Source organism: Saccoglossus kowalevskii, chromosome 8, assembly GCF_978046115.1.
Source record: "Saccoglossus kowalevskii chromosome 8, keSacKowa6.1, whole genome shotgun sequence".
Lineage (NCBI taxonomy): Eukaryota > Metazoa > Hemichordata > Enteropneusta > Harrimaniidae > Saccoglossus > Saccoglossus kowalevskii.
In genome coordinates, this window is record NC_140648.1 from 37,147,708 (window position 1) to 37,171,489 (window position 23,782).

Genomic DNA, 23,782 nt, shown 5'->3' on the forward strand with positions numbered 1-23,782 from the left:
CCTTTAAAGTATTGTCCTGCGAATGAAGCTAGTCTCTCCCGCGAATGTAAAGTTTTGTCTCTCGATTTAATGTTTTGTATTGTATAATGAAGTTACGCCATGATATAATGGAAACTCGCCATTGTATAATGAAGTTATAATATAATGAATAATTCACGGAGTATAAAAAGCCTCTACCCATTGCACTCAACCACCACCGCTGCCGTAATTGCAGTCTCTATTAGTGACGTTGTACTGCGTGTCTTCTTTAAAACGGTGTTCGCCTCGTAATTATATTTTGTATATTTGTTTGGATATTGTGATTTTCATAAAAGCATAAATATTTTTAAATAAATTTCAAATGATTGTTGAAAACAATTTGAACCTGAAAAGACCCATGGGTAATGGGCATGACCAATGGCTTCAACAGCCAATTAAAGCGTGTTTTTTTTTATTTGAATGATAAAGAGTAAATATTTGTATGAATTCACATAAAAACAACACCTATGCCTCCATGAAATTCACTGTAGTACTCAGAGTTTACGAAAAAGGGAAATACGCCTGTACATGTACGTGTATTTTGAAATATTTTCGACTTACTGGCGCCCCCATGAGTCAAGCCCTGGCAACGTTCTTACAACGACAACCTGCGCTTGCGCAAACAGCGTGTTTCCCTTAGCAACTGAGCTGGACCACGGTGGCAATTTGTTGTCTGCTCCTGCGTTCATCCTAAATCCGTGAAATTTTACCAGTTTCATTGACAATATCTAGCCAAATCGAGCAACATGGCTGAAAACGGCACTGAGGATATAAATAAGCTGGATTTGATTCGCACTATTGGTTTCAACGGTAAGTATTCTGTTAGGCTTCGGTTGCGTTGTGACGGGTGCCATTTTCAAAACACTGCAAACGTTATGATTTACACATTGAGAAGAATCGAGAACTCGTGTTTTGAGAATAGCAGTTAACATTTGTTTAATACCCAATGTAGTGAAGGGTTCATTGCCGTGATAGCCTCGAAAATATGCTTGTTTAGTTTGAAAATTGCTAGAAAATAGTTGCATATTTTACCTAAGTGTTGGGATATATCATGTTGTTTGGACTTGTCTTGCATCTTGGTGACACATTTACAGGTCACTACTATATTCCAACGGCGTTACTTATTCACATCACCGAGAACTGTAGTTCGGACTGGTTCTTCACACACTTAAAATAATAACTATAGTACATATGTAAATCTACGATGGTTCAGTTCTGTAACTGTTTTCTGGTCAACTGTAAATAAATACAGCTTGCGTTTTATTCGCTTACATTGAGCCGTGAGTACCAGTACACACAAATGAACTAATTACATTAGTATCTCGTCATAAGTGTGTTTACCGCCCGTTTCGCTGTTCTTATCTCCATTGAATAACAATTCCAATTTAAAACTATATTGATATTACTGATGTTGCTTATCACACTGGACGTGAATAGCACTGAATAACATGGTGTGACTATAACATCAGGCAAAACCATGCAGTCACGCCCTAAGATTGATCCATATACTATGTATATGTTTATCTTTGAAATTGCGTTGAAGTATATATATGAAAATCCAGAAGAGCATGGTCATCTTTTTCAATGTATGACCCAAATTTTTATGAATTCAAAATAATTACAGTAGAGAAATCTCTAACATCCCATTTCATGCAAAGGTATATTTTGAAGAGTGACTTATGAATTACTTTAGTAGAATACTTTATTTTAGCTGGAATTAATTTTTGCTGAAAACACTTTTAAGCGTTTTGTATGGAATTTATTTTCACTGATTTTTGACAAGTTGAATGTAAAACATAGGAAAAAATGTATATTCGCTGGATTTTATTTTTACTGAATCATTCCTTCAGCGAAAATAGCAAAAATTAATTCCAAGCGAAAATAAAGTATTCTATAGTATACATGTTACTTGTGAAGTTCATACGTACATAGTGTATGTGTGTTACTTACATGAGTAATATTTGTTAATACTTTCATTTTGGGGTGTTATTTAGTTTAATATTATCTTAAGCGGAATCTGATGTTTGTTAATGCTATAGATTTTTTAGAGAAGAATGAAAGTCTAAATTTCACCAGTATCAAACCAACCTTGTATGAGACAAATTTTTAATATCATTTTCTCATAGGCAATATACCTGGAGGTTTGAAAGTACATCCAAACCGTCAGCATGTGGTTTACGCACTTGGTAATACAGTCATTGTAGAAGACATAACCAGTCATCAACAGTGTTTTCTTTCTGGTCACACAAATGATGTTTCATGCTTGACTGTCTCAAAAAGTGGTAATTATCTTGCATCTGGTCAAGTCACACACATGGGCTTCAAGGTAAGAGCTACCCTTCAATGAACTACAGCTATCTTTTTTTTCAAATGTGAAATCCGAAATTGTAAAGGTATAAATAGCACAGTGCATCCCAAACAATATAAGCCATCATAATGTAACATCATTTGTTTACATCTTTGCTAACCAACATGTGATTGTTCAGGACCTGTTCGATAAAAAATGTCATTTACTGTTCAGTACTAGCTCACGATTTGCTATGACAATATTTTCCATAAGTTGATTTATTAACAGGTATACATAAATGTACGTCATGCATCAACATTTTTTACGGCCCAAATCATTGATTTCAACGAAATGGGGACTACTCGACCCTCAATTTTCACACTGCATTTCATGTGACATTAGCCTTGTGTATGGTCACTTTGCCCATGCAGTTGTGTCTAAAACAATGTTTTGGTAGGATGTTGTTACATGTATATTTAAACAAAAACATTTTCATAATCACAGCTATTGTCGCTCCAATAATAATAGTAGTGAACAGTGCATTATTTTATCTTTGGATGCAAACAACTGGTTCTTGCTCACATATACTCAAAACATAAAACAATTATGAGCATCTGGAAAGTTTGTAAACCAAGCACAATTATGGTTAGATGGTTTGTGATAATATAGTAGCAATTTTAGGCTTTATACATTTACTCATTTAGTGTAACCAATAAATAAATAAAATAGATTTGCTTTTTTTTTTATCAAATTCACAAATTTTCAGCTTAATTTCATTCAATTAGCAATCTTCTGGTGACTGGAACAGGCACATAGTGGAATTTTACTTGTTAAAGATGCAATATGGATGAAAACGTGTACCAGTAATTTTTAATACTGCTGCTATTCTTTTTTAGCACACAGTATTTATTCAACAGTACAATGAAATTCAATTAAAAAATACGTATATTTGTCCATATTGCATATTTAATGCCACTTCAGTTATACATCACTTGTTTACACTAATCTCAGGTCAATAATTCAAGTTTTCATCTAAATTTGATTTTTTGAAACAGGCTGACGTAATTATCTGGGACTTTGAGAAACGAGAATTGTATGCCAGACTGACACTACACAAAGTTAAAGTGGAATCCCTTGCATTTTCTCCCAAAGACAAATACTTGGTAACAGTAGGAGGACAAGATGATGGCAGTGTTGTTGTGTGGAATATTGCTAAGAAGGAAGCTATTTGTGGTAGTCCAGCTGCAGTACCAAGTGATGGAACTACTATGTGTGTCACTTATGCCAACATGTGCGATGAAACATTTATAACTGGTGGAAAGTAAGTAATGATATATCATAACATGTACTTCTTATATACATAGTAAACTGTAATTCTGTAACCACATCTTGTTTATACCTTGCTAAATGAAAAATGTGGCTCAGACGAGTGTTCCAGCCAATGTGGGAAATAAATTTTAACTACCGGTATATTTGTCTCAAGAGCCTTTTTAATATCACTATATTCAATACGTTCAATTACCCACCATAGACTCTGGTCAGTCAAAATGACTATTTTGAACTGTAGGCATTAATCAGAAGCCCCATGACCCCAAGATTCTCTTCCCTTACATCACGAACCACGTGACCGAGCACATTCGGCGGCGCCATTAGGGCTGGATACTCACTCTGCTTCTTCTCCGCATCAATGGGGATGAAGTTCAAGTGGCTCTGCCTGGCTCGTTTGCTTTTTCCTGGCCGGGTTTCAAGTTTGGGTCCTGTTGTTACCGCGGCACCAACATTCTAGCTGGTAGGATAAGTTTTCACCGGGTGAAGGAGGCGGTCGTGTTCCCTGGGCGTTCTCACCAGCTCAGTCTGAGACGATCCAACATGCGGCTGATCTGCACTGGCTCGGAAGATGAATTCTGATTGGCTAAAAAAACAAAAAAACTTGTGGCGTTGAATGCACGTTCATTGTCAGTATTGTTATGCAAATTCAAACTAGCTAATCATTTACAACCTTCCGAGCCAGTGCAGATTAGCCCCCAACATGCCCTGAGGGCAGAGTTGCGACCCATCAATTTCCTAGAATTTTTGGGCTCCTCACTGGATAGCTATGTTCGATATCCTCCAGTGTCATATGGCTTTCTTGGCCAGGGCTACTACGGTGCAGCGAGAGGCGGTTTTGGACACGTGTGTTTTCTCCATTGAATTGAGTCAGGGGGTACGCCACCGCCTCAGTTACTCAGACTGGACATCATCCACCCTCCTAGATTGGGAGATGGCGTGTGCAGTATCGGAGCTTCGGGGTGTAACGAGCCAGATGGTTTAAGTCGAATCTGCTAGCCAGTTGGCCGCAGCCAAGGGCAAACGGAGGGCACCCCAAGCACAGAAATCGCAACTCCCTAAGACTAAGCCCGCTAGCCAGAGTCAGCCAGGAGGCAAGCGCTCATACCCTTCCACGGGAGGGAAGAGTAACGGCACGCCCCAAAGACAGAAGGGACCGAGACCCCGGGAAAGCTCACCTCATGGGAGAAGAGAATCCCCCCCTCGCAACCACCGAACCCATGGCCACACATCCCTGTTGCACACAGATTGCGCCGGTGTTTGTCGGCTTGGAGGCAGTGGGTAGCCGATCCCTGGATGTTCCAGGTGGTGACTCGCGGCTACAGAATACCACTGACATCTCCACCTCCCCTGCCAGGGGATCCCCACAAGGTGAAAGCAATCAGACAGGGAGTAGACGGTTTGCTCAAAAAGGGCGCCATACACAGGGTAGTTCAGCCGACGCTAAGTCTGGGTTCTACTCAAATGTTTTCGTAGTACCAAAATCTACAGGCGGCTGGCTGACAATCAGTATTGTGTTATCAGCTCTATGCAGACCCCCTTTTGAGCCCCTTCGATCAGCACCACTCAAGTTTTTGACGTGGAAAACAGTCTTCCTACTGGCCCTCGCCTCGGGTAGGCGCCGGTCAGAACTAGGCGCACTGTCCTTCGCAGACGGGTGCGGCGCCTTTATGGACGATCAGGTTGTGCTAAAGACACGAATCTGATTCCTCGCCAAGGACCAAATCCCAGGACACTGCTGTCAAATATTGTCGGTTGGGAGGATCAGGAGGAATTGCTTCTCTGCCTGGTTCGAGCGTTGAGTTGTTACAAGAATTGTACCAGGTTTTTGAGACTGGGAACCAAACTAATGTTTTTGTGTTACGGCCCTGGCAGACAGGATAAGCCGGCCTCCCCGACTTCCATTGGCAGGTGGATCACTGCGACTGTATTGGAGATCTATAATACGTTATCCTCCTCAACACAGAGTCTGCAGAGCCACCAAGTACTAGCGCATGAGGTTTGTGCGATTGCTAACTCACTAGCGCTAGCGTCAGGCGTCCCCCTCAAACACATTCTGAGGACAGGTTTCTGGAGAACATCTTTATCAACTACTACCTAAGAGACACCCAATCTATTGAGCAGGGTCTCTTCAGGTTGGGCCCCATAGTAGCGGGTCAGACTTTGGTTGCTGACCCAGCCTGAACGACCACGAAGGTCCCTGCGCATAGTCAGTCCCCCCACTCTTCCCATAGCGTTGGTCTAAGTCCTCGATGCGGAGAGAGAAAGAACCAGAGTGAGTATCCAGCCCTAATGGCGCTGCCATATTGGCTCAGTCACGTGGTTTGTGACGTAAGGGAAGAGAATCTTGGGGTCTTGGGGCTTCCCCTGACCTAGATTCTATCTATCTGTCATTGGCAGAATGGCTGATTAATGCCTACAGTTCAAAATAGTCATTTTGACTGACCAGAGTCTATGATGGGTATGAACTATGTGAATAGTTCATACCCATCATAGACTCTGCCTAATTGGATGAAATGATAGATGGATGTAAATCTGAATGAAATATATGTAATCTTGTGTTTCTGTTTAGATTTTCATCTTATAGAGGAAATGTTGTAGTTGTCAAGAAAAGCAGAGGAACATTGTTAAACAGAAATAAACCTCTTGATTGTGATGTGACACCTTACTGACTGTTTGCTTTTGTTTTTTTGTTTCCTTCTTCTCAGTGGTACATTAAGAAAGTGGAAATTGGACCTATCAAACAGAAAAATTCGCCCAACTGATGTCCGAATGGGGCAACTTAAGCGTATAGTTAAATGTATTGAGGTAAGATATAGTGGACAACTAGGGCAAGTGACAGAACCTTTCACACAAATATGCTGCTTATATAATTAATGTCTATTTCATTAATTAGATAAGCAAAATATGCTGTATAATGAAGTCAGGAGCTACCCAGATTAGGTTGTGGTTTGTCATCAACTAATTGGTGTACTCATTGTATTTTCAGATAGATGAGGCAGATGAATTTATCTACTGTGGAACCACCAGTGGTGACATACTGAAAGTCGGAGTAAACACGTGTATAATGGCAGAATATGGACCTGTCAAGGAGAAATTTAGTCTTGGTATTATGGCAATAGGTCTTCTCAAGTCTGAAGAAATTATTGTAGGTGCTGGTGATGGAACTGTTGCTCTTGTACGTAAGACACTCAAAAGAAAAAAGTGAGTGGTTTGAATTGTACCTAATACTAGAAAGAAACAAATCTTATTTTTTCATTATTTCTGCAAAAAAATGTGTGACTTTTTTGTACTATTTAGTATGTGAAAAATATGATTACTGAAATGTTTTTGTATATTAAAATGCAGATGTGTGTGTATAACCCCCCCCCCACACCCCCAATTTAAAGCAAGCTTAGTGTTGTAAAGAGGGTTTGTACTGAATCAAGTGTACTGCTAATAATGTATTTCAAGTGTAATATTTGTTGTATGCATGTACTCAATGTGTATTTCCCAGATATACAATTGGAACATTAATATTGAGTATAATCACAGCTTGCTGTGTGCAAACAAGAAATACATACCACAGGTTTCACTTTTGTTTTGTTGCACATAGTACCTCATGTAAATAAATGACATTGATTTGTCTGTGGATAAACTAAGTCATTTTTAATAATCAAGTATACAACAACTTGTGTCCTAGGATTAGTAAAGTGACTGGAGGAGTAACATCAATTGCTTTGAGAGGCTTAGGACATCAGGTAAGACATTTGTGTTCACTGAATTCATAACATTTAATTATCATCTTACAGTTGCATTTTATCTATATCAGCTATACTGAAAATGTGAGTCTATGCAAAAGTGCAGAAATCATTTGTTTAACACTAGATGATCAAATATTCTTTTGTACAAGAACACAACCTGTTGCTGTATACAATACATGCGCCTCACAACTTTTATAAAAGAAGTTTATACAAAATCCATCTTAGGCTTTACTGGTAGCTACTAATTCTATTCAAGGTTTGGCGACCAATGTCATTTTCTTCATGGCATAGCAACATGCCATACATGCTTTTTCGAACTGTGAGACATCCACATTTTAAATCATCCTATTTTCTCATGAAATATTACCTTTTCACATGTAATACACATGACACAAATTAACTCACACTCCACTTGAAATGGAAAGTGCCTTGTTATATCCATGAAAATACCATTTTATACAAACAATTGTTAAATAATCTAAAGATTGGATCATTATTAGCTATTTTGTATTAAAAATAAATATTTGTTTTTCAGTTTTTTGTTGGTACTAGCCTTGCAGAATTATACCAATGTAACCTGGGAGAATTCACATTTGACTTGGTCAAAACATGTCATTACTCTGATGTACTTGATGTTACATTCCCAGCGTAAGTATTACACTTCTATAGCACAAGTACAAATGTATATTTTGTACATTGGTGCATAACTGTATATTTTTAGGATGATAAAACATTTAACACTGAACCCAATATTTATTTTCTGTAGATGTCTCCAAGTGTACATTATCGCGTTTTCGGTGCTCTCAGAATATAAACCAATGAAACTACATCATCATGCTTTTTCTGCTATACATTTTTGTGATTAGACTTATGTAGTGATGGTTGTTTTCCCTTATCTTACATTACAGGGGAGCATCTCAGTTGTTTGCCACCTGTTCTAAAAATGATATTCGTATTTGGTCAACGACAACAGGAGCTGAAAGACTACGAATCACTGTCCCAAACTTGACATGTAATGGTATTGACATCATGGAAAATGGTAGTAGTATTGTTAGTGGTAAGTAACTCATGACATACATTACAGAATGGCATGGGCAGGCAATGTGTTGAAGGACCATTGTCAGTCATTACACCATGTGTGTGTGTTCTTATGGGTCCTCTGCAATGTTCAGTTTGAATGTGCAGTGCACTGCATGATAAACTGTAACACTTCATGTGTGAGGGCAGTCTTCACTAAAATTCAGTCAGGGGCATACAGTAAACTATGTTTTCTGTATTAAAAGCTTTAGTGGCTATACCAGTGTTTTAAATTTCTGCTTGCCCACACTCCCAAGATGGTTAAATTTTCAGTCAGGCTGCTAAAAATCAAAACATACATGCTTGTTGGTCTGGTAATAACATTTTTATGATTTACTTCAATGAAATATTTGAAATGCAAGTTGAGTAAAATTATTGAATGAAGATGAACATCATAATGGAAATTTAGTGGCTTACCAAAACACAAGACACATACACAGTACTGTTGGGCATAATGGGCAGCTCAGTCCCTTTAATCAGAAACATATGGGCTGAGAAAAGACACCCATATGAAAAATGGTAAAACTACAAAGCAATAAATGGAAAGAGGTGCCCGACAGATACTTATACAACTAAAGTGTATTGTCATTAGTAAGTGATCCAGGGTGGGATGGTGGGTATCAAAAGTACAGCCTGAAAAACGCATGCACAGACGACATGCATACGTTAATAAACGAAAGATATGTCAACCTGTCACCTAGGGCTGTGAGGGCGCTATAACATGTAAGACAGCTTAGGACAATTAGGGTGCTGTCACAGAAAGGCCACTAAAGTCCTTTAACGCACAGTATTAAACATACATTAAATTATTGGTTGTATGTGTCAGTGGAAGGTTGAGTTTTTGTGGTGCTTATTTGGAATGGGAATTGAGGTATTTCAAAATAATTTTTAATGCATGGCTGTTAACTTTCTGGTAGAGCTGGTGAAATTTGAAAGTTGTCTCCCCAGATGATATATAATTTTGATAAATTCCACTTACTGTCAGTGGACTATACTTAAATATACTAATAAGCAAAACTAGATTACAGTATACAGTAAACTGGTAAACTTTCACTGGTTTAAAAGAGTGTTTGTGAGAAGTAAATCTCTTGAACATTTTTTTTTTATTTTCCTGACTCGCAAACATTTTTACATTTAACAGTGCTTTATTTGATAATGCATTTGCTTTCATTTATAAACAAATTTCAAATTATTTCCAATGTGTTTTCTTTTTTAGCCTGGGATGATGGTAAAATCAGAGCTTTCTATCCTGAATCTGGAAAACTAATGTATGTGATCCATGATGCTCATAACAAAGGTGTCACGGCTTTGGCTACTACTTCTGATTGCCGGCGTATAGTCAGTGGTGGCAGTGAAGGTCAACTACGTATCTGGGACATTCATGAAAAAGAACAGAAATTGGTGACAGCAATGAAAGAACACAAGGGAAAAGTTGCATGTATAAGACTGCGCAAAACAGTTGCAGAATGTGTGAGTGCAAGTGAAGATGGCACATGTATTATCTGGGATTTGCAGTAAGTACAATCAATGTTCCTATTTACCAGAGGGTGGTCAGTTTTCAGTAGTCACATGAATAAAGAGGGAAGTATACAAAGGAATTCATAGCTGTATATATTTGCCAGTGAATAAAATAAAATAGATGTTGTCGTAATAGTACCATAAAGAAAGAGTTACATTTTTTAGCTTGTAAATGTCAATGTTGTTAATATAATAATTAGGTTTTTATTGAAATCATCAGATTATTATTTAATCATTTTTCCTCTGTTTTTACAGGAACTTTTTGCGTAAACAAGTCATCTTTGCAAACACATTGTTCAAGTGTGTGTGTTATCATCCTGAAGAATTCCAAATTGTCACCAGTGGGTCAGATCGAAAGGTTTGTTACTTGATAATCTAAACTCTTTAATTACACCATCTTTTCACAAAACTTAAGACTTATATTAGATTTTGGGCTAATTAAGGTAGCGGGACTATTATTTGCATACTTGTTGTCATCTTCTAATTGTGACTGAATGACTACAAATAGACCCGGGAAAGTATATATTTTTAGAATCGCCAGACTTCAAGCTTTTCACAAGTGTATTTTGCATGCCCGTATCTGCATTCTACGACGCGTTACTCAATCAAAGGTGAAAAATTACTTTTTCTGTAAAAAAAATAATTACGCATTTATGCTGGCGGTAAGAAGTATTTTTTTCACTTTTCCTAGTTGTTCAATAGTCTGGTAAATTGAATGTGTCTGGTCAGTTTTATTCAAGCAACGCGTTTTAAAAAAATAGTGTGCTGAATTTCAATTACTGTTTTAGTCGCATTGCCCCCAACTCAAACCACAACTCGTTGGTAAATAATCGATGAAATAGTTTGTCTGGACACATTCAAGTTCCTCTCATTGTCACCTTAAAGCTGTGAAAATTTGGTGTTAATCCGATGACAATAAGTATACGTTATTTTTTGTTAAAGACCTTGTATTTTGAAAAACATAAACTCCTAGAAAACGTCCATGAAGTCACAGCAAAGATTTTCAAGCTTGTTTATCGGCACAATCAATTTGTTTTCCCATCAAGGTCTGTTTTAACATGTGTGGGGACATCCAAATGTGTAAGGCTATTGGAAACCAAAAAAATAAAGGAATGGGATAGCTATATTTGGATAAATTCGGCATATGAAAACACCAAAATCAATGATTTTTTTCAGTGGCTGTGTGACCTTGTGTCTGACACATTCATATGCAAACGACTAATCTGTGAAACAAACAGGGGCGGAGACAAACCACTCAAATGTTTGGAAACACTCATTGTGTGTCAGATAACTACTGATAACACATCCTAACATTGCTTTGTCTTGAGTTTATCTTTGAAACTTGTAGGCACACAGATTAAACCTGTGTTGTTGATACTGAGGCTGCCTTGCTTTCCTTCAGAAAATCTACATTTTAACCAACTTACATGACATTCTATGTTATGTTGACTTTATCATATGAAAGTTTATAGTGCATTTCATCAATTAATAAATAAATGTGAAAATCGTAATTTTCAACACAAATAATAGTCTCGCTACCTTAAGGCTATACTTAGTTTGTTTCATTGCTCTCCTCCTTTAGATTGGTTACTGGGAAACATTTGATGGCTCTCAGATTCGTGAATTAGATGGTGCACAGTCAGGTGCAATTAATGGTATGGATATTTCAAGTAATGGCAAGAACTTTGTGACTGGAGGAGACGATAAAATCATTAAGGTAATGGATTATATTATTGAAATAAGGAGTAGTATGCTCACTATCATTCATGCTTGACAAAATAACCAAATACTGATGCCCAACATCTTGGCAGTTATGTAAATCTGTATTGTTAACCAATGTTATAATTGTTATTTTCACAGCTTTGGGGGTACAATGAAGGCGCAGTTACACATGTTGGTATGGGCCACAGTGGAAGCATCACCCGTGTTAAGATTTGTCCCTGTTTAAATTACATCGTGAGTGTTAGTGCTGATGGTGCAATTCTCATCTGGAGATACCCTGACTAATATGCGCAACATTAAGTATCATCATTCATGTGATTTTTTTTTGACAAGAGACATGAGAAAATTATGCTGTATAAAAGAAATAACTTTGCTAGCACATGACCACCATCCATCAATTCAATCTAATTTCCCTATTATTTAGTTGCATTCAGAATCCCTGTGAAATGTGTCCTAAAATGTTAATTGTAGACAAGAATCTTACAAGTAACAATTATGCTTCTCTTTCATTGTAACAGCAAACAACAAGCATGTGAGACTGTGACCACCTTAGGTTGTTGGTCATGTGCTAAATCTTTTCCCGACCATGCCTGAAACCCCAAACTGACTGCAAGCCATAACTTACTTTTCAAAGAATCTGGCAAATAATGTGGGCTATATGTTTATTGGCAAGAAGGGGAAAAAGGGGTTGACATTATATATATTGTTTTTTTGTTATTCAGAGAGCAGATTCAGACAAATGTATCTTACTAAACATTTAAACGAAACCCATCTTTTGTATATAAGTATTGGTATTAATATCAACTTCACTGCAGTTTTGGAATTTTGTAAATTAGTAAATTGCTGCTTTTTATTACTTTTGCTATGATTTTAAAATTCCTAAGTGCATGCACATTTAAAATGACAAAAATTGTGTATGGCAAACAAAATCATATTTAATGTTGCCTGCTGTAAAATCAAAGTGATTCTCATACAGTTGGTTCTTTCATATATACTTAAAATATCTGTGTAATTATTTTTTTGTATCTAGTGTTTAGTGTGTTCAATAAAGTAAAGAGTTTAAATATTATACTTTTATATAGTTTCATTGTTTTCATATACCTCAATACACAAAATAGAAACTGTTGCTGTACTATACTGTCATAATGTCAATATAGAGTGCAATTTATAGGAACGATGTATTAAGAATTAAGTTTGTTGTATATTTTCTTGTGGGGAAAGAGCATTGCCTACCATAGAATGAGTGGACAGATGTGCAACAAAATGGTTAAATTTTAGCTCCGCTGTCGAAGAAGGCGAACGGAGCTTATAGTATTACTGATTGTTCGTTGTCGCCGTCGTCAAATTTACATTTTCAACTTCTTTTTAAAAACCACAAACTGTATAGCTGTGGAACTTTCTAGGAAGGTACCTTGGGTGGTTCTCTCTCAGATTTGTTCATTTCGTGTGGATATGATCCATTGTCTTATTTATAGCGAATATTTTTGTCATGTTTGGTTAAAATGCTATTTTCGACTTCTTCTTGAAAACCGCTAGCCCAAATGCTTTGATACTTGGTATGTAGGTACCTTGGTTGGTCCTCTCTCAGATTTGTTCATTTTGTGATGATATCTTCAATTCTCTAATTTTGATGAATATTTTTGTCATTTTTGGTAAAAAGTGATATTTTCGACTTCTTGTTAAAAACCGCAAGTGCGATTGTTTAGATATTACATGTACATATGTAAGTACTAGTACTACATGTGGACCTCTCTCAGATTTGTTTATTTCATGATATCTTTAATTCTCTAATTTTCATAAATATGTTTGTCATTTTTGGTAAAAAGTGATATTTTCGACTTCTTGTTAAAAACAGCAAGTCTAATTGCTTTGATATTATATATATTACATAGGTACTACAGGTAGACCTCTCTAAGATTTGTTCATTTCGAGATGATTTTGTTCTTCAATTATCTAATTTTAATGAATATTGTTGATAAAAAGTTATATTTTCAAATCTTTGTTGAAAACAGCAAGTCTGATTGCTTTAATACTATACATGTTGTTCATTTTGTGATGATATCTTCAGTTCTTTAATTGAAATGTGCATTGATAACAGTGGAGCTATCTCAGCCGACAGGCTGCTAGTTTCTCATAGGTCTATTTTCTATAAAAAAAAAAAAGCCCTTGAAAATTATAAATATGCAACTTGTAGCCGAGATGTTTCAGTGCAACACCCACATATCTGGTCATGATTATCTGCCTTCACGTGAGTTAGAAGATACTGACGCTAGACATCCAATTCTTGATGCATGCATGCTATATTGCTATATATATGCCATGCTTCATACATTGTTGGATACATGCATAACTATACAGGCACTTAATGCAGGAACTAGAATATTGTATCAAAACTTATGTTCATGTAGTTTTTCATCACATATCCCTCTATATACATGTATATCCAGCATGCCTGTCAGTTACGACAAAACAACTCAGCGAGAATTAACAAGCATTCAATGCATTTTGATTGGTCACAAGAGGAGCTCAACCTTTCACCAGAATCCATTAACCAAGTCCCCCCCCCCCCCAAGTCGCATTCATCAGTCAATGTATCTCAGCCAGTGGAATTGGCCATTGAGTCTGTGGCACACTCATCCAGTGTAGGGGTCGACCCTTTTGATGTGCAGCCTAAGGTAGGATTTGAACTTGGGTCTACCGGCCATGAATCTGATGCAACAGCCAATTTGTTTATATTTGACATTATTTCATAAATGACAGCAGAGAAGGCATACGCAACTCAAGCAATATTTGTTAGATGAAACATTCTGATGACTATTATTCATTTCATGGTTACAGATGAATAATATATCAAAGTTTCAAAAAACAGAATTATGCCATACACATTTGATGATCAATTATGATGAAGAAAGTGTATTTCAATGCTTTACTCCCTTCAAACAAAATAACATTTGACAGTGAACTATAAAGAAAGAAATTCAAGTTCAAAATCAAATCTTTTGATTTTTGCAGCAGCTAGATGTTCCCTCCACATCTTTCACGCAACACGCCAGAGTGAATGAACAAACACTTATTACAATCACCTGCTACCATTTTCTATATAGGTTCTATAGCTTTGTCACCATTTTATTTACCTAAGGCAAAGCACAAATCATTCCCCAAATTGGTAATCAATCATAGGACCTTCTATTCAGTTAGTGTGTGTTCTTACATACATGGTAAACCAAACCAAATTAACCATAGAAACAATGAGGTAGAAACCTTGACAATGATGATTGTCATTAAATGACACACACAGACAATAAACTACTCTTCAATTTGCATACTGTGGTTGAAAGTTACTACAATATAACAAAGACAGTATATCACTGAGAGGTCAAGTACACTATGTTCTAATAACGTGTTGTTATTATATATTTATATATCATAAAATAGATGTTTCGGTTGACCATATTTATCAGTCTTTTCAAACAAGCACTAGTAGTTAACAATTCTATATTAGAGAAGGACCCCCTATTTTAATGGGTTCCATTTATAATGAAGACACACAGGATTTACTACATGGAAATGCTAACACAATCCCCAGTAAAATTTCATAATAATATACTAGTACATAAATATTAACCTGTTGGAACCATGGAAGGTACAAACGGAAGGAGCCACGATGCCTCTGAGGTGGCCACTTAAGCTTCTTAATAGGCTTATTTTCTTTTGATTCAACCCAAGTTAATCCTGATGAGGACATTGTCTCGCTCATCTTTGATGTCCATGATAGTTTGCGATTGTTTACACAAGTAAAGAGTGAGCAGAATATGACATAACCGTGCCGATTTTTAAATGTGACCATAAAATGTATGCGAATTATGAAACTACGGTCATCATACATGCGCACTCGGTTTGCTTAGGTGTGAAAGGTACGTATTTCACAACCGGAAATTCAACAGATGAACGTTTGACTTCACAGATTTCACATGTTTTAATTATTAGTAACTGTAACAAAAACAGGGTTTCGAGTGTCTACAACAAAAATTCCTAAGGACTCCTAAAAAATATTATCACAGAGAAAGTGTCTCGGCATGCCCTTCTTTCGATACTATCTTTTCTGGTGGTGTTCGCCGATGCCCGGTTGGTCGAAAATGTCAATAGTTTTGGGCGTCAAACCCACGCAATGACAATGGTACCATTGAATAATGCAATTGTTATTGTCACAGGCAATCATTGATTACGTCTAATCAACATTACAAATACAAAAAGATTCACGATAGTTCATCAGTTCTTCAATCGATGTTATATCTGCCAATTTTTCATTAAAGTTCGCCAAAATCTCCGGAAACAACAGCATTCAAACTAGACAGCATTTTCAGTATTGTACATGCGAGGTTCGTCTATCGCTTCCGAACATACTTCGAATATTACCGAATGCTTGAGATTAGCGTAACCCATTGTACCATAGACCCTCAACCTGTTGTGTTAAAAGCTAACGAGAACCAATGTTTGTGAACAAACATTGACAAACGATCATAGGGTAAAGCTAAAACAATAGTGTCGTGGCTCCATCCGTTAGTACCTTCCATGTTGGAACTAAGGAGGTTCATGTTAGAGCCAAGCAGCATATTCTGAGTTTAATGTATACAGGTCAATATAACAGCCTAAACTGCTTGAGAATTAGACACACATTGGGTTCACAAATATGGTTAACAACAACGACATTGAAATGCATAACTACTATAAATCCTGTTCTACTTCATTACAGGCAAAGAAAAAATAGACATGTTATAGTACACCCCACCAAGCTTCTTGGATTGCAAGTACAATTCAATCAAACTTGTTTATTTAGTAACATAACTTTTTGTTGATCCAGTATAAGTTTTTATATTTTCAAGTAATCCCCTTTATACAAATACTAGTATACTGTACACTGATAAGATAAGTAAACATATCACAAACAATCAAATGCAATATTGTCCCAATAATTTAAGTCAATCATTCAAGCTTCAGTACTATTCGGCACCTCAAAACAATGACCAGCTATGAAGTATCCACTACATTGCAATCTTGGTAAAATAGTAATTCCATATAATATAAATAACATTGTATATACACAAAATCCTGGTCATCCCCATGCTTGGCTTTTGCAGTAATGAAGTATAAGTTTTCCATCGCTGCCAAAACACTGAAAACAAAACAAAGTTAAATAATTGTTTATCAGACTTGTTATACCAGGTATTGTAAAATGACTAATTTTCACTGGGTTTATATTTCGCTGATTTACCTTTTCAGGTATATTCAGTGGATTTTAAATACACGGTTTTATCATTTAGACAATGTGTTCTATGCTCAATTTTACATATTCACTGGGTTTTAATTTAGTGCATTTTCCAGTCAGCGAAATAAATAAAATTAAAACCCAGTGAATAATTAACCCCCTTACAGTATTTTACTATGAATAAAACAAAGTGTAACAGCGATTATGCCTTCAATAATACTATAGGCAAAATGAACATATTGAACAAATACTTAACAAGGTGTCAATAGGGAGTCAATGTTTGTTAGGAATCTAACAGACATTTGTCACCTTTTTTCTATAGAATTTCCATAGAAATTGTTTGTAAGGATTGACCCTCTAAGAAGACATCATTGAATGAGATACAGCCGAGTGTTGATCGTGGTATATTAGCTGAGAGGTCAATAGTTTATTCTACATGTCAACAAATCAAAGACTGAGGTAACAATTTATAACATAAAATGAATTCAGAAATTAGAGCATCCTATTCATGACAGTGGAACTATATATTCATTTGCATAAATACAAACAGTTTTAGTCTTTTTGTTAAGAGAGAATTTCCATTTCACTGTAATATTCTTAAAGGGAAACCTGCCAAACCCAGGGATTGCACCAAGGAATCATGGAACACTATTATTTATGTTGTTTACAATGTTAATCTATCTTTTGTTATCCATTGTGATTTTAATCCAAATAGCAAATTTGTTGTGAGATTGGGCGTAACTGGAGATGCCCCTTTAACATTGACACAGGATTATTGTGCATATACATACAACTGTTGCAGTTTTTAATTTGCATTTGCATATGCATGAGCTAAAACTAAATTCATCGCCGGTAATATGCGCAGAATATCACAAGACCACATTGGAGTTACTGTTGTGTAGTCTAAAATAACAGATCACATGACACAAAATCATCTACACAGGCGTTAGAATTTTAAAGTTACTTACTTCAAACACATTTCCAATTTCTTGGTCAGGTGCAGGTGAAAATGATTGATTCACATAAAGAAACTGTAAAATACAATTAATATGATAGTGATTCATGGATCATCAAGAATAATCTGAAGTGAATAAATTTGATGAGAAAGAGAGACATAAGGGCCATTACTAGCCAATGAAAACTTATAATTTATGAAAAGCATAGTACATAGTTATAATTAAATATTAAATATAGTTTAACACTAGTGACCTTGCCCTTTCTTATATAATATCATCATTTTTATGTTTCTCTCTACTAAAAGAAATCAACAGGTCTGGACTACAATGTGAATGATATTTTGGTATACTTTTTGAAGAAAAAAAATGTATTAGGTATAGCAAACATATTTGCAGAGGAGGTATGGTTTTCAGTCTTGAGTCACAGATGTATGTCAACCTGCATTCAACTGGGGTGCAACACATCAAAATCAAAGAAAGCTTAGAAAGAACTCCCATGTGCTGAGAGTATTGGAGACACATTAAATATAATTCGAAATTACTTAGCTGAAAACTAATTATGAAAATCAGAAAATTAATATGACCAGATTTGAGTGTAAAACTAATGAGGTCTGCGCAATGTAACAGAAAATCTATGTCTCCAAGTTTAATTGAAATGTGATTAGAACCAAAAAATTATGAATTATTATGCTTATTAGGGAATTAATATGAACAGATTTTTACACCCCAAACTAATTAGGTTTGTACATTGTCCTAGAGCATCTTTGTACTAAGTTTCATTGAAATGGAATAATTAGTACCGTGAAAATTCCAAAATTTCGACCCCTCTAAAAATTCGACCGCCTATTTATTTGCCGGGTTTCGGTGTTTTATTTACCTCCAAATTTTCGACTCCACTAAAAATTGCCGACTCATTCTTATTCGAAAATTGCGACCAGTTTTAGTTTTCCCCCAAACGAAAAAAAAAAACGATGTGAGCGTTCAAACGGGACCTTCCTCGAAGGCATGAATCCGGGTTTCTGATTGACTGAGAGATTTTTATTTTATTGGTAACGAAAATATATTCTAAATAAACGAAGTTTCAAATAAAAACGAACACAAAAATCTTGGCATGCTGCGTTTCTGAATTGTTGATTATTACTGTACTCAGTAGTGATTATAATAATGTACACAAAATAAATTTGTTGAATGGTTATGAAATACAAATAAAAGTCAACTTAGTTTCATCGTAAGCGAATGATTCCGGTCTTGTATAAACGTTTGATGCTGTAGGATATCCGCCATGTTCTCTTAGGTCAAATAGGTCAAATCGCTAATTAACCAATCAAAAAGCTGGATGATGCCAACGTGTTCAAATTACCATAGCTTATTTAAATATGTTAATGTTATTGAACGCAATGCGGAAGAGATTGATGTTGTAGTACGATATTTTGGCTTGGATTTTGATGCGAAAACGGCATGATTTTTTTTAAATAAAAAAAATTTGTTGTTTTTAAAAAATAAACTGGTCATCTGAAGAATAATTTAACATTGTTCACAGTGATAACAGCTCATTCTCGAAAGGAAGCTTACCCGCTCACGCTAGTCACGATAAAAATCATACACGTGTACTCTTGAATAGACAAACGTCAATGACTACGGTAAAACTTAGACTCTATTTTAGCCGGCAGGATTGATTGAAATATCCGAAAAATGACGCCAAAATACACCTTAAAAGTCCCATTTTATTTTCTTAAATCCCATTTTATTTTTTAATCCAAGGGCGAATTTACGGCAGAATTTGGTCCCTCAAATAAGGGACACGTGAGCTTTGATTCTAACCGGATACATTGCACTGGGTCGGGGAGATAGTTTGCTAAACTTCCATGCATCTTTTGTCCAATGGGTACCTGTACTTCGAACATTCGCAAGTTTTTCTAGGTAGTGCGAGACAGCTTTGTCTTTTGACCTATTAGTTTTGTTAGTCTTGATGTTTTGTTTTGCTTGTCATAATACTCACTGATTGATGACTTTGTTTAGATTTTGAGTTACAACTCGGCCACGACCTTTGCTTTTACCGTGAAACATGAGGAAGTTTACGTCAATTGACGGACATTGCATTTTTTAAAAACTAATGAAGCACACTGTCTATCATCCCCATTTTTTCATTTGCTGATTTCTATTCTGAAAAATTCGACCGTCCGAAAATGCAACTTAATTTTGACTCTAAAAACACGTCACATATCTAACACCAATTATTTAAAGCCGGTCGAAATTTTGGAGTTTTTACGGTACTTTAGATATCAGTGTGAAAGCTTAAAATTGGTTAATTATGCAAATTAGGTAATTAATATGTACAGATTTTAACCCACAATTATTCAGGTCTGTCTATTGTCCTACAGCATCCATGTACATTCATTGATATGTGATGTATAGTACCTGAGATATCAGTGTGAAAGTTGGTTAATTATGCAAATTAGGTGATTAATATGCACAAATATTTACCGGAAACTAATTGGGTCTGCATAATTCTAGATTCATTGAAATGTGATGATTAGTACTTTAGATATCAGTAGAAAAGCTGAAAATTAATTATGCAAATTAGGTAATTGATATGCACAATTATTTACCCTAAAACTAATCAGGTCTCTGCATAGTCCTAAAGGATCTATGTACCAAGTTTCATTGAAATGCGATGATTAGTACTGAAAATTAACTAATTATGCAAATTAGGTGATTAATATGCACAAATATTTATCGAAAACAATCAATCTCTGCATAGTCCGTGAGTATGTAAGTACCAAGTTTCATTGAAATGTAATGCTAACTACTTATATCAAATGCTGAAAATTAATTAATTATGCAAATTAGGTAATTAATATGTACTTATATTACCATAAAAACTATCAGATCTGTGCAGTGTCGTATGACATCTATGTACCAAGTTTCATTGAAATGTGATGATTAGTACTTGAGATATCAGTGGAAAAACTGAAAATTGACTAATCATTATGCAAATTAGGTAATTAGTATCCACGGATTATTACCAAAAACTAATCAAAACCTAGCATTAGTTCAGAGCATCTATGTACCAAGTTTCATCAAAATCCAATGAGTGGTTGTTTAGATATCAGTGGAACAGTCATTGAACCACTAAAAAATAGCTAATTATCATGCAAATTAGGTAATTAATATGCACGGATTTTTACCAAAAATTAATCAAATCTGCGCATATGTTCAGAGCATCTATGTACCAAGTTTCATCAAAATCCAATGAGTGGTTCTTTAGATATCAGTGGAAAAGTCATAGAACAGCTAAAAATTAGCTAATTATCATGCAAATTAGGTAATTAATGAGCATGGATTTTTACCAAAACCTAATCAAATCTGCGCATTGGCCCAGAGCATCTATGCACCAAGTTTCATCAAAAACCGATGTATGGTTCTTGAGATAGCAGTGGAACAGTCGGACACACATACACACACACACACATACATACACACATACACACATACACACACACATACAGACACACTAACTGCAAAGACTCCCATTTTGTGCTTCGCACATGGGAGTCAAAAATGATCACACGCTCAAAAAATGTGAGCATAGAATGTAAATTTGAACAGATAGGGAATGCATTATTTTTGTTTGGTAACTTTGGACTAAAGAAACATAATTTTCTATCACCTTCAGTTCTTGATCAAAAATTTCATAGGAGTGTTTATATCAATTATATGACATCTTGTTTTCTGTTATAATAGTTCAATTATTTTATTGGTAGGTTTGCAAATGTGTATTAGACTGTGCAATAATTTTCTCCATGAGTTGATTGAAACCTAGTCTAAAATTCCCATGAGATTTGAGAGATACATTACCAATGATATTGATTACAAGATAAATGATTTACTTCATTGAACACATACAGCAATACAGGGATCAGTGACCTTTGAATGTGTATTACCAGTAATCAATCAAGTAGAATTCTCAATTTTGCATGCACATTTTCAAACAGGATATATGTCCGAACTAAGAGTAGATTTTATACTGATGAATTAGGTGACCAAGTTTGATACAATTTGGAATAGAATTAGTAAAGTTATTGTGCACACATTAACAATTATTAATAATGAGTACTACAACAACAACGACGATATTTTGCCTGTTAATATACCTTTCCCTTTCATCTTTGATGATACGGCCAAGATAAAAACTTACACTTACCAAAGATTGATTAGGTTCACATTTAATATATTTTCTAATAAACTCCATCACCCATCCAATTTTCTTTGATGGATCAACTGCCCATTTTTTCTTTTTCATGATTGGTGCATCACCAGCAGCTTTCAGAAGCAGGTCAACTTAAAACAAAATGTATGTATGTTGGAACAGGTGCAGACATAAACAAATGTGATAAGAACCCAACAGCTTGAGCCAGCAAAAATAACAGTGTAAACATGTTCACCTTGAGCCAATTTCCAATAAACTTTTGGGGGTTGAACTCTGATGAAACTGAGCTCCAACATGTCACAACTGACTAAATGAAGGTAGTCAGAATGATGTTCCAGCTCGGCTCTGAACAATGAAGCTGCATGGGTCACAACCGTATATACACACAAGAACAATAGAAGAAAAATAGTTTACTGGAGACAAACTTGGTTTGAGATGAACATGTTTACACTATTGTACTACATGATGTATAATGACAGGGGCATGAAAACATGGTTGGGAGGAAGCATGAGTGGAAGGCAGGGTTTGTTTCTTTATTTATTACTACCTTAATTCTTTAAAGGGCGGTGGTTGTCGTGCAGCACGTGTTCGAATTTCATGTAAACAAACAATGTATTTTACATGCGCTATGTACGTCACTATGAGTCCCATATCTAACAGGACGCGTCGCGATGACCACCACCCTTTAATATACTATTATAATACCACCCTACTGATGTTTCAAATCATGTATCACACGTAAGACATACATGTAGTGTTAAACAGTATTACAGTATTTAGGGACTAAACATTTGAAATCATGTTGTCTTATCTGTACATTTTAATTGTTCATTAGAACATGTTTTCTCAGCATGATGCCTTTTCTTTCTCTTGGTCACAGTCTCTCTATCATATTGATAGAGGGACTGTGTCTTGGTCTACCTTGCATCTTCCATCCACCCCACATGATTTCAAATGATCGACTAATAACCTAAAGTTTTGTTTTCTGCACACGTTCATTTTGATTGTGAGATATTCTGTTAGAATTTTACACTAGCTATCACTACCCTGGTGCGAGTAGACCCAATCTACAATGTCCTCGGATCACTCAGTAAAAACTACGACTTCCGGGTTTCGAAGCTGTTCTGTAATCTTACGACTACATCTGCATATATTGAATGATTCGCACAAACGGCTAAAGAGAGTTAAATCAACCTACTTTTTTTCTTCTCTGATGGTACTGGCGACGATGGTCCTGGAGACTGCGGTTCGTCTTTTTCCACAGGTGTAGACTGGTCGTCAACACCATCAGCCATTTTGAATAAAATCGCCCACACCAAGGAACAGCGCCAGCATGCGACGATGTGTTTCAAGGAATATCACATAACATCCCCACGGACAAAAAAAAAAAAAAAAAACACTAAACGATTAAACACAGGCCGTGAATGATATACTAAAGGTTGGTATACAAAATTTAGTCATATAAATATTTAAGTATCTACGTGCGTTTCCACAAGTTGGGTGTTAGGTCGAGTGTAAATAATAAAGTAATTTTGGAAAAATATCACTGACCACGCGCGGATTTAGTAGCAATGTTAAGAAAATTATACAACACAGATAGCATAAATCTGCCCTACAGATAATTACGTTTTTATTTATCATTTCAGGGGGGTACAGGAT

General features: G+C 35.8%; 2 protein-coding genes across 2 annotated transcripts; one reads left to right on the forward strand and one right to left on the reverse strand.

Annotated features, from left to right (window-relative positions):
• Window positions 1-653: 653 nt before the first annotated feature.
• Window positions 654-12,760, forward strand: LOC100369087 (cilia- and flagella-associated protein 52-like). Its single transcript, XM_002736687.4, has 12 exons — window positions 654-828; window positions 2,145-2,344; window positions 3,361-3,626; window positions 6,340-6,439; window positions 6,621-6,835; window positions 7,314-7,371; window positions 7,910-8,022; window positions 8,283-8,431; window positions 9,668-9,965; window positions 10,225-10,327; window positions 11,552-11,686; window positions 11,830-12,760. Exons 1-12 carry the CDS (start codon window positions 765-767, stop codon window positions 11,974-11,976), a joined length of 1,848 nt encoding a protein of 615 aa, XP_002736733.1. The 5' UTR covers window positions 654-764; the 3' UTR covers window positions 11,977-12,760.
• A 3,733-nt stretch (window positions 12,761-16,493) lies between these two features.
• LOC100369330 (ubiquitin-like protein ATG12) lies at window positions 16,494-23,506 on the reverse strand. Its single transcript, XM_002736689.4, has 4 exons — window positions 23,322-23,506; window positions 22,118-22,254; window positions 17,926-17,988; window positions 16,494-16,864 (listed from the first exon to the last, which is right to left on the reverse strand). Exons 1-4 carry the CDS (start codon window positions 23,416-23,418, stop codon window positions 16,805-16,807), a joined length of 357 nt encoding a protein of 118 aa, XP_002736735.1. The 5' UTR covers window positions 23,419-23,506; the 3' UTR covers window positions 16,494-16,804.
• Between the last annotated feature and the right edge of the window lie 276 nt (window positions 23,507-23,782).